The sequence below is a fragment of the Engraulis encrasicolus genome, chromosome 13 (assembly GCF_034702125.1).
Source record: "Engraulis encrasicolus isolate BLACKSEA-1 chromosome 13, IST_EnEncr_1.0, whole genome shotgun sequence".
Lineage (NCBI taxonomy): Eukaryota > Metazoa > Chordata > Actinopteri > Clupeiformes > Engraulidae > Engraulis > Engraulis encrasicolus.
In genome coordinates, this window is record NC_085869.1 from 49,237,599 (window position 1) to 49,249,782 (window position 12,184).

General features: G+C 39.5%; 1 protein-coding gene across 19 annotated transcripts in view; it reads right to left on the reverse strand.

Moving 5' to 3' along the window:
- neb (nebulin) overlaps nt 1-12,184 on the reverse strand; it is a 76,937-nt gene that overhangs the window by 21,146 nt on the left and 43,607 nt on the right. For 17 of the 19 annotated variants that reach the window (XM_063214167.1, XM_063214173.1, XM_063214164.1 and 14 more), the window contains 23 exons: nt 12,013-12,126; nt 11,520-11,717; nt 11,022-11,126; nt 10,357-10,461; nt 9,955-10,062; nt 9,707-9,814; nt 9,461-9,568; nt 8,719-8,823; nt 8,363-8,467; nt 7,391-7,489; nt 7,151-7,255; nt 6,603-6,812; nt 5,881-5,985; nt 5,354-5,458; nt 4,887-4,991; nt 4,649-4,753; nt 4,419-4,523; nt 3,106-3,210; nt 1,494-1,595; nt 1,233-1,340; nt 1,020-1,124; nt 496-600; nt 127-231 (listed from right to left, as the gene is read on the reverse strand). In XM_063214167.1, the coding sequence (XP_063070237.1) occupies nt 127-231; nt 496-600; nt 1,020-1,124; nt 1,233-1,340; nt 1,494-1,595; nt 3,106-3,210; nt 4,419-4,523; nt 4,649-4,753; nt 4,887-4,991; nt 5,354-5,458; nt 5,881-5,985; nt 6,603-6,812; nt 7,151-7,255; nt 7,391-7,489; nt 8,363-8,467; nt 8,719-8,823; nt 9,461-9,568; nt 9,707-9,814; nt 9,955-10,062; nt 10,357-10,461; nt 11,022-11,126; nt 11,520-11,717; nt 12,013-12,126 (2,625 nt within the window). Of the gene's footprint in view, nt 1-126; nt 232-495; nt 601-1,019; nt 1,125-1,232; nt 1,341-1,493; nt 1,596-3,105; nt 3,211-3,835; nt 3,938-4,418; nt 4,524-4,648; nt 4,754-4,886; nt 4,992-5,353; nt 5,459-5,880; nt 5,986-6,602; nt 6,813-7,150; nt 7,256-7,390; nt 7,490-8,362; nt 8,468-8,718; nt 8,824-9,460; nt 9,569-9,706; nt 9,815-9,954; nt 10,063-10,356; nt 10,462-11,021; nt 11,127-11,519; nt 11,718-12,012; nt 12,127-12,184 lie in introns of all 19 variants that reach the window. The other 2 variants (XM_063214162.1, XM_063214180.1) reach the window with 1 other exon arrangement.

A 12,184-nucleotide genomic window follows, 5' to 3' on the forward strand; every position in this document is an offset into this window, starting at 1 on the left:
GCAGAGAGGTGCAATAGAGTTCATGGAGTCCATTGTTGTTAATTATCATTCACATCAGAAGGATTGTAAATCCATTTGATTTCATTTTGAGTTTTATTTTCTTCTCAAACAAACATGGTGACTCACGTCACTGTACATGACTGAGTTCTTCTTGGCCAGCTCCGTGAGCTTGTCCTCTGGCACGGGGATCACGCAGCCCTTCAGCATCTCCTTATCATACTTGTACTCAATCTGTAGGGAATAGCAAGAGCAAGTAACAATAGCAACTATATCACAATCACAAGCCAGAACTTCAACAAAGGTCTAAAAAGCCACAACAGGTTTTTATATGTTGCAAGAGATTAAATAATTTGAAAAAGTTAACTTTTTGTTCCATGGCTTTTGATGTACGCTGCCATTTTATACATAAGGTTATGCATTCTGAATTACTTGTCAAAATCTATTAATAAAAAGGAAAAATGTCAATAACAACAAGAAGAAAAGCGATGGACTCACGTCGCTCTGCTGGAGAGTGTTCCTGGCATGATGGAGGAAGTCGGGACGGTCGGTGGTCCAGATCCACTTGGCCTTAGTGGCCTCGTACTTCTTCTTGTAGTTGAGCTAGAAAAGGGTGAGGAGTCAAGAGAGGTGATTCGATAACGCTTTTCAAATAAGTAGAACTACACAGTCGACCTGCGCTAGTAGGCTAGGTCTTGATGTGATGAATTTAGACTATTTTATGGTCACTTCCTGGCTAGTCTTTTTTAGGATTATTATTAGGCTACTGTGTGTGTTCTCACGTGAACCCCGGACAATTGGCACTGTACGACAGCCTCCAGAGCTGGTGTGTGAATGTGGGAATGTGTGTGTATGTGTGTGTGTGTATGTGTATGTATTTGAAAGCACTTTCAGTCAGTTTCATAGCTGTGATACTGCGCTATATAAATACATGTTGTATTGTATTAGTACGTACAGTACAGAAAACCTGTTGAGTGTCAAATTAACAACAAGAACAAAACTGAAAACATTCGATGTCTTACATTGCTGATGTTCTTGTAGGCCTCCTTGGCAGCGCGGATGTCATAGGCATCTGGGTCCATGGTGATGTGGGTCTTGCTCTTCTCATAGACTTCCTTGTACTTCAGCTGTTTGAGGGGAAACATACAACAGTGTGCTCATTTTGGGAAAACGGAGAATGATAGAGTTGATGTCTTTTTGGGATTAGAATGACGACAGGCGGGGTAGTCACTTACGTCACTGGTGAACTCCTTCACTCTCTTCAAGTGTTGGGTGGTTGGGGTGTCGTGGGGCAGAGTGTAGCCCCTGGCTTTGTTCTTGTGGTAGTCCATCCTGTAGGGGATCTAGAGACGAGACACACACAAGTTTTCAGCATTAGTTAACCACAACTGTTTCTATCCATACTGAGTTTACAGATAGATGATAGAAGGACACAATGGTTTTATTTGTCACATGTATATGAAAGTGATAAAATGCAAATTTCAGTGAAAACTTACATCGGTGATCTGCTTGTTTCTCTTGTTGGTGAAGAACTCGGGGGTGTCCAGAACGGTGGTGTACTTGTGCTTGATGCGCTCATAGTGCTCTGTGTACTTCCTCTGAGGTTTAGGGTTGGGGTGGGGGGTGGGGGTGATAGACGCAAGTCAGTAACATTCAGGAACAACTTTTCATGTGCTTTGAAAATTCTCATGTGTATCAAACTAAGCTTACAAATATATGTTTTACAAGTAGTGTATAGAGATATGTAGTTATATTGTACTGTATGATATATCATAGGATGGAGCCTATTATAGCCTATGCTGTATATAGCCTAAGCTTATATAGTATATTAGGCTATAACATTATAGGCTACAAATAGTGCATGATATATACTTTATATGCATGCAATTGGCTATATTGTGTATTATAGTGTGTATTGCAAAAAGCTGTAAACAACATTGTTTACATCAACAAATACATATACTGATGCAATATGTATTGTTGAGGTATATTGTGTCAATTTATATCGGTTAACACAATATACAGGGAACATAGAAAATGCATTAAGCTTAGTTAAGTGGAGGATTTACTTCTACTCATTACAAAAGTAGGATTCTTAGGATGAACTGCTAAGAACGTGTAGGAACAACAAGGATGTGTTAGTACATGCAGAGAGCGCACACATACACACGCAATGTGACACACTTCGGAGGCTGAAAGCAACTTCTAGCGACATTACACAGTATTTTCGACAGAGACTTGTTACCGTTTTGTAGTCTGGAGAGGTTATAGTTCGGCTGATGTTTTTCCGATTCTGCTAACTGAGAAAACCTATGGTCCATAAGTTCCAAATGTATGACGTTAAATTACCACAGAGTACCAAAATACTACAGTATTTGTTATTGCCATATGTCCATATTGTCCAAAAATAATTTAATATAAAATTACAGAACTATATTTTATAAATATATAATTTGCAAGAATTTAATATTCATGAACAAAGCTCAAGAATAAAATTGAATTCCAAAAAAAAAATTATATAATAAATATTGTGCTATTATATAACCATAATATTATTCTATTATACTGAGTAATAACCAGCAGCTTATTTAAACCTATCATGACGTGAATGTGCAGTTGATTGTTGCTTTCATGAAATCAAGTCCTCCATATCACACCTGATGAGCCTGATGAGCGGAGACAATGAATGGTACTTGGTGGTGACTCTGCTCTCATGGAAGACTATGAAGGCTACTTGATGGTGACTTTGCTCTCATGGAAGACTATGAAGGCTACTTGATGGTGACTTTGCTATCATGGAGGGGTTATCTGGCGAATGGGTCATGGGTGGAGTGGTGGTGAGGAGGGGGTGAAAGCGTCAAGGGTGAATGAGTTAAAATAGCACAAAGGGGAGGAAGTGATGAGGAACGCTATGTAACTTAAAGGAAGGGGAAGCATCACAAGTGGGGTTGCTAGTTAACAGTTATCCAGTTCAAGTGATCAGTGAAATGTCAGGGATGAAAATGAGAGCCAAGGGTGGAAAAGGGGGGCAGTTGGGAACAAGATGATTGGGCAGGGAGGTGGGTAAGGGAACGCTAAATCCAGGAAGTCAACTATGGGCATGTTTACCTTACTCTTCATACTGGAGTTATAGATGGCCCCCAGGATGTCAGGCCGAAGCAGCTCGTTGCAGCCACTCTTTAACAGCGCCTTGGCCTTGGATTTATACTTTGCCTGTCCGACGCCAAGACAGACCAGAGACAGACACACATAGATTCCACAGGTCATGCAGAGGTTGGACACAGAAGAAAGACAAAGCGAGAGTAGACATTGATTGAGGATGGGGAAAGGGAGGTAAAGGATGAACTCCTGGAATCCATGAAGGGGTCCCAAAGCTTCATTCTTGTATTTGATCTATGGGCTCCAGGGATGGTAGGGTAGTAGAGCAGAATTCCTTTATTGATGCCGAAGGAAACTAAGGATCTTTCATGACAATTTGAAGTTTTAGCAGATTATTAAGTACTGTTTTTTCACTTTCCCTACTAAACGTCAGTGTCAGTGCACAGATTAGCAGAATGAACTGAATGAATTTTTAAAATTAATATCCTCATCCTTTTAAAGGTTAGAAGGCAAAACGGGGGTAGATTTGGCATCTGGAGCACATAGATCAAGAAGGCACTCGATAGTAGTGCCCAAACAGCAGACCTAAATTAGAAAAGAGAAAGTGAGAGAGGACGTGAAACGCTGGACAATTGACGCCATGCATCCGATAACATCTAGCAGGCGTCTGGCGGTGGCCCCATGCTAGACTGGGCTGGTCTGGAAGCAGGCCGCCAGGAGGCAGGAGCCGGGGCTGTACCTGTCTGAGGTTCTCAGCCTCCTTTGCCATGACGTGCATAGGGGTGTCGACAATGCTGGTGAACTTATCCTTGGACTTTTCGTACTCGGCCCTGTAGCACCTCTGCTCAAAACGTCAAGAAAACAGTTAAAGACAACTGCCAAGAGTGGAGACCCTAAGCAATTATGCGACCAGGGGAAGGAAAATATAGTGCTTAAGAAGAACAACAACATTGGACTAAAAAGAGGAAAAAAGTTGGAAGATCAATATCATCATCATCAATAATTAATATCATCAACATCAATAATAATAACATCATACATAACAGCCCATTAGGCAATAGTGCCATCTGGGAGAAGTCAAACTCTGCTATCAAGAAAAAGGTTACTGCTCAATTCCATTAAGCTTACGGCAGTTAAACAGTTAAGATACTGGCTTGATTTTAAATTATACATATGAATATACATTTACTTAAAAATACCATAAAAGTATATAATTTAAGTATTAAACTGTAAATATGAGAAATGTTTATGGTCTCACCTCTATTTAAAAACGTATTTTTGTTTTTGCCTTGGAAGTTGGTGGCATGCATTCTGTTACTTACGTCATTGGCGAGGAGTGACGCATTCTTGGCGGCTTCAAAGAATGGAGTGTCACAGGTGTACTTGAAGTTACCTCTGTTCTTCTCAAATGATGATTTGTACAGCCTCTGCACATGGGAAAAAACAGGGAAAAGCCAAGGAAAATGATGTCTTTGTCAGCAATGTGAAAATATTGAATATATTGTACTACAATACTGTATTTTAACAAGAGACCATTGTAATTTCATTTTACCTCGCTGTAGAGAGTCTTGTTGCGTTCTGCTTGTACCATCTCGGGTGTGTCCCACACATAGCAGCCAATACCCTTGATCCATTCCAGATCCTCTTTGTACTTGAGCTGTCATAAATAAAATCACAGTATGGACCATTTTAGAAACCAACATAACAACAAAACAATAACAAGAGTAATAGTAATAGTCAAGAGAAGGAGTGATACTGTATTCATTACATGTTAACAAAACCATACTCACATCGCTGACCATATCGCTAACAATTCTGCTGTGGAAGAACTCTGGGCGGTCTGGCCTGGACCTCCAGGTTCCCAGGGTGCTAATGTACTTCTCTCTGTACTTGACCTGTGAAATAGCAAAACAAAAGGAAATTAACAGGATGTACAGTAGTTATCACAACACTGAGTATTTGATTATGAATTAACCTCATCTTTTACTTTCCAGGTAGAGTAACATTGCCATACTCTGATTGGCAGGGGAAGTACCAATGAGCGGATTGTTTATAACTGGGTGATATCAGCTTATTTTGTATTTGTAAATCATGCATGAAAAGTCAATGATAAATCAATGAGTCAATCAACCAATCAAGCAGCCTATTGCTGCTTTCTTGACCAACGCTCACTTCAAAAAGAGGCAACACTCTCAATATGACTACCCTAGTGAAATAAAGGGGAAATAAAATCAATCAATGGCAGATGTGAACTCACCTCGCTGATGTCATCTCTCACTCTCTTGGCACACAGGATGTCCAGGGCGTCCTTGGTTGGGTGGTAGTGTCCCTTGGACAGCTCGAAGGTCTCCTTGTAGCGCAGCTGTGGTGGACAACAAAAGATGTGAGTCTCACTCCTGCGACATGACACCGCATTCATTGACACACAAGAAATGGTGTTTGAAGTAGAAGTGGAAATTCATGATGTAATGTCAACACTAGTACATGATATTACGTACTGTAGTTGTCACAACAGTTATTCAGCTGCACATAGTGAGTACCTAATGAGAGTCTTTTCTTTTACTTCTACTTCTACTTTTTACACCTCTTCACAGAGATAAAGGACTGCATTTACACTATATAGCGCTTTTCCAGTTCTTCAAGTATTCAAAGCTCTTTACAATGTATGTCTCACATTCACCCATTCCACTCACATTCACATGCCGGTGGCAGTGGCTGCCACATGTTGGTTTACATAACGGATGCTGATGTAGTCACAGGGAGGAAAATGGATGTGCTACTTACGTCGCTGGCCAGCAGGTAGGCTTTCTTGGCACGAACCAGCATGGGAGTGTCATGGATGGCAGTGTACCTATGCTTCATCTTCTCATACTGGCTCTTGTATTTGTTCTGGAGTGAAAAATAGAAACCATAAGTGAACACACCATCAAAACAAAATCATATTTAATCATCATTAACAAAATACATCATATCACATAACCATATAATACAATCACATGATATCATATACAGTAATATAATGTCGTATACAAGCCTATAGTACAATACATTAGTTTTGATTTTAAAATATATATACGTATATATATTTTAAGTAAGTTTGGGGACTTTTTGGACCTTCATTATGACAGGATAGTGTGAGAGGAGACGGAATGAGCTGGAGAGAGATAAGGGGTAGGACTGGGAAATGACCCCCGCTGGACTCAAACCGGGGTCCGCATGGGTATGCAAGCCAAAATGCGAGGGGCTTAGCCCCCCCCCCCCCCAATTTTGTTATAATTTTGTTGTAATTTTGTTATAATTTAGGTACAGTGCATTTATAGTTAAATAAAATAATGTGTCCAGAAGACAAATATTATTGCGTTGACAAATTAAGCCTTATAAAATGATTGAATAATGAATAAAATCATAATAGTCATATAAGATTACCTAATCTCATGAATGTAAATCTTAAAAATCAACATGTGGGAAACAAGTAGTGTTACAAAAATAAAAAAAGATACACCCACCTCGCTGGTCAAGACCTTCATTGTCCTGCCATGTTCAATCTCAGGAGTGTTGACCTCAGGAGTGAAGAATGCCCTCTCCTTGGAGGCCAGGTCTTTGTACAGGTACTGGTTGGTCAGATTCTGAGCCCACTTGGCTCTCAAGAACTCCACGCTGTCCAGAGTGTTGGTGGCCTTGGTCATTTCCTCTTTGCCTTTTTTGGTGTAGACCAACTAGATGAAGATGAAGCCAACACAAAGAAAATCAGAAAGAAAGAACACTGATGGAAAAACTGGAGCAGAAGGCGCAAATACTCATGTAGGGTGAGAGCATGGGATCTTGTTTGAAAATGTCTCAAAGAAGTTAACGAAAAACATAGCATGGACCATATACTGATGTGGGATGACCATGGAGTCATGTATAAAACTGCACAAAGAAAGCCAAAGAGAGAATATCACTGAAAAACATGGCAGCAGGAACAAAGAAGGTATGGTCTACAGGTATATACGTATACAGTACTGGTGTTATGTGGGATGATAATAGGATTGTGGATGTGGCTGGATTCACTCACGTTGCTCATGTGAGACTTCAGCTCGTGCACGCGCTGGTACTCTGGGGTATCCAGCACCACTGAGTAGTTGGCAAAGTTGTTCTTGGCCTCAGTGCCATAGATTTTCTGAAGAGAGAAGACAGAATCAGAGTTAAAAAAAGCAAAGTCAGTATCTTAAACAAATAATAATAAAAAAATACATATTTATAATTGTTTGGTAGGGATTTTGAGGGCTGGAACCCTGTTCCCTGGTGTACTTACGTTGAACTTGGTGATCTCACGGATGCGAACCATCTCAGGGGAGTCGGGCATGAAGCAGCCAATGCCTCTCAGCCACAGCAAGTCCTCCTTGTACCTGAGCTGTGGACATTAACAAACAAACAAACATATAGGACCATTATGAAACATTAGTAACATTTTTTTGTACATCATATGAATTCAACATTATCATTAAAAAAGGCAGGCACACTCAAACCAACCGTAAGACATACTAACTACAGTATGAAACCAGGAACTTACACGCAGAGTGCACACAGTACTGTTAAGTACCACTGTGTTTCACAAGGATTACAAGGATTACAAGGATTTTTATTTGTCACATGCATAGAAATACTATGAAGCATAATGTGCAGCTAAATTTGTTTTGTCTGCCTGTAGGCTACTGTTCATAGGTGTGTGCCTTTGTGTGTGTGTGTGTGTGTCTGAGTTGGGGGGTTACATTTCAACAGTTCCAACAGGGGCGGTTTTAGCAATAGGCAGACTAGGCTAGCCTAGAGCTCCACCACATCTTTCCTCTGCATGGGGCTCCCAACAGTCAGCCATGCAAAATTTATCACCACAAAAAAATTCCATGTCTATTGTTTTCCTAGGGCCCCCAATCGGGTAGAACTGCTTCTGAGTGCCAAAGTTCTCATCGTAATTAAAAGGCATGGGCATAGGCATTGGAATTGGCATGTGCTGTGGTGACTATGGGCTGTGTGTAATGAAAGAACAGCCCTAAAAGGATCAGGGGTGCATTTCTCGGAACTGTTGTTTACTACGTTAGTTACTTCCTTGGTTGCAATCCCAAGTTGCTAACTGCCTAACATCTATTCTTTCGAGAAACAAAACCCCGTTTTGTACCTGGAGGATTAATATAATTGTACCTCATACTATATGTGCCTTTATTTCTGTGTGTGTGGTATGTCTGGTGTGGTATGATGATGGAGCTGCCATGTGCTGTACAGTACTTACATCACTGTTGAGCTCGTTGACGCGGGCGCAGTGCATAAGCTGAGGGGTGAAGGGCATGGGGATGTGCTGCCCCCTGTTGGCGTAATACTTCTCTTTGTAGCAGACCTGCAGGGGAAACAAATCAGTGACTCAATCAAACGTCTCCTCACAAAAATGGCATGTCAAAGATATTAACCACAATATGATGTGAAAAATATATATTACTTTTGTATAGCACTTATCTAAGCACTCAAATACACAGTAAAATACTGTAATACATTACTTACAATTACTTATACATTAATTCAATTTATTCAGAGAACACTTTGTTTTGCTCTGTTTTGTTGTCTGGAAAAATGAGTGTAGTGATCACTTACGTCACTGATGGCCTCCTGAGTGGCTTTGACTTGTAGGGTTTCTAGTGTGTCGTAGATGACGTGAATTTTGTCCTTCTCCTTGTGGTACTTCTGGCGGTACAGACGCTGAAAGGGATTGTGAATCGGAGTAGCTTGATTACTTACAAATATCAGGATGTACAGAACAATCATTCTTATTGATATTATAATCATGCACTGGTTAGGACAAAGCACACTTATTTATTTAAATTCATCTTCTGTAGTCTCATGAGGAGCAATAGCAAGACTTAACTAACATAACACTACATTGCTCTGATAATACCCAGTCTTTTAGCCTAGTAAACTAGCCCACCTGCCAGCGGGCAAAACTAGTGGGTCTAGCCTCGGACAATGCCCCAGGCCCTGCAGGCCAATCACAACGCAGGAGACTTGTATTGATTTGTTTTGAATCTTTGGATGCAAAGCAGACAGGGTTTTGAGGGAGTGATGACAAAGCATTGGCCAATAGGAAAAGGCACAGTTTGAAAAACAAGGGGTTGTTTCTATCAACAATCTTCCGATGTGTCATTGATTGGGGCCAGACTAAATTATACATTTAATCTCACATTTAGTCTGGTTTATCGGGCTACCAGTCTTTAGTAATACATTGCGACTTCTACCGGTCAAGACATTGGTCACTGCCATTCTGGTAACTGCAAGTTTATAACAGGGGCCATGTCTTCATGCCTTTGGAAATGAAAACAAAACGCTTGAATCCACTTACGTCGTTCATGACCTTGTTGGCGTTCCTGATGGTGACGAAGTTGACACCTTGAGGGTCCAGAGAGTAGCTCTTGGCCTTGGTCTTATCATGGTCCAGTTTGTATTTGTGCTACGTTAAAAAAAAGACACAAATTCAATTGCATGCATGCAATTATTATTCATTCTATTTGGACACATACATTATTATTGATTAAAAATAATGATTATTAATGTTATTTGTTTTTTCATTGTTTTACTCTTCACCAACCTCACTGACGGCGTTGCTGACGGCCCTGGCGTGCTTGTTAGCAGGGGTGTCGTATGGAAGAATGTAGCCTTTAGCCATGGAGTGCTTGCTGGCCTCTTTGTAGCAGTTCTATAAGAGATAAGGAGACAAAAGAAATGTTTGTGTTACGCGCACCTTGAAGCTTCGCTGATTATATAATGATGATAGGATGATTTGATAATGCCACTTGTCAATGCATTGTAAAAGCAATATATTTCTGTATGCCTTACGTCGCTCTGGATGTACTGGTTGAGGCGAACTCTCTCGGTATCAATGGTCACTGCAGCAGCAGAGTTTGTTCCCTTGATGTTGGTCTCATAGTCGTAGTGGTAGTTCAGCTGAAAGAGAAGATAGAAATCACTGCGTTAAAAATCACTGCCTGTGAAATTGTGACAGAAATGAATTGTGGAAGAGGTATTACTGTGTATATAATGAGATATAGGTAAGAGATGTTATAAATGATACATTGCCAAATGTATAACTGTCTTGCAGCGTTGGAGTAAATTTACATTAGATATAAAACGTACACCATTGAGGTTTGGAGTTACAATATAGTGTGGTTTTCTGGTGTGTTAGTTCACTTACAGGTAGTATTTATATTATAAATCATATATATTAAATATAAAACTTACGTCACTGAGGTTCAGGGCACTTTGTCTGTTAGCCTCATACACAGGGGTCTCCAGCACCACAGAGTAGTTCTTGAACTGCTCGATGCCACCGGCTTTGTAGTGGTTCTAAGAGAGAATAGAATGGAATAGAAAGCTTTTATTATTATTGTACAAGTACAAATGTACAATGTGATTTAAAGATTTACAATAAAGTGCACAGATAGATACAAAACATAGGAACACACTAAATAAACACACTAATATAAAACTGTGACTAGAGTACAAACAAATATAGATAAACTATGTACGCTTGTGCAAATATCTGAGAGGTGCAGAAATAAAGGGGAAAAGTAACAACATGAGAGAATATCCTCCTTGTTAGTTGAAGTCAATGTATTATTACTGAAGACAAATTTCCATATTGTGGACAATAAAGTATTCATATTCATATTCATATTCATATTATTATTATTATTATTATTATTATTATTATTATTATCATCATTAAAAGCATTACTATTATTTGTACAATGGCAGCAATGAATGGAATTGCCTCAATGGCTGTTTCAGAGACTGCGGCTTGAGTTTAATGATAATAATCATGTAAAAGTATAAAATGTGAGGATAAAACTTAAAAGGTTAAGAAAAGTTTTTAAAAAAAGGACAGGAATGCCAGGAGAACTCACATTGCTCTGGAGCTGCATGGCGTGCTTGCTGCGCACAATATCAGGGGTGTCCCAGGCGAAGCAGCCGATGCCCCTCAGCCAGTTCAGGTCATCCTTGTAGAAGATCTGAGGACAGGCACAGGCAAAAATCAAATGTAATATTACTCCCATTGCATTTAATGCTACTCACTATAATCCTGCAATCATAATAGAATTTTGAAAATGCATACATACTGCATGCATGCACACACAGGAATATGACAGAAATTCAGTTTTGCACATTTTACGTCACAAAAGACATACCCAAAAAAGAACAATAAGCAACTATTATTCCAAGTCGTACTTGATTCTAGTCAGAGCAATCTCACAATGATTACAGACCAAAGTTGTACATACATGTTTGTACTTACACACGTTCACACATGATAACACACACATAGCAATGCAAGTGAGAATTGAATTGTGAATGTGCCACATGAATACTAAACACAAATACAACCCAGAAATACAGTAACTCACGTCGCTGAGTTGCTCATTGACTTTGCGGGAGTGCACGAAGGTCTGCATGTCAGGCAGGCAGATCCACTGGTGCAGGTACTTGCGGTAGTCAATCTCACTGATGCTCTTCTGGGCCTTGCGGTTCTCCACAATGTCCAGCATGTCGGGAGGCACAGTGATCTTGGCCTTGGTCTTCTCATAGTCCGCTTTGTACAGACGCTGGATAAATATAATATAATATAATATAATATAATATAATATAATATAATATAATATAATATAATATAATATAAAATTGTCTTATATAACATTAATTATTTGAAATAATAATAATAATAAGAAATGTGAATTACTCAATAATATAATATAATATAAGCTTAATATTATATAATACAATGTAACATATAACGTAACATCTCAAATTGTTCTTTGTACAGACAATAAAGAGCGTAAACAGACACTATTGTAAGTAGGATCAATTTAGCTGAATTCATAGAAACAGGATAGTACTCACGTCAAGGTTGAGCTTTCCAGCGTGAATGCACCTAAGGGTGGCAGGGTCATCCTCGATGGATTTTGGCAAGCTGTAGAGTGACTTGAATTTCTCGTAATCTTCACGATATTTAGCCTGTCAAATAAGAAATCAATAATGTTTGGCATTGATATCTGTACATACAGGACAGTAA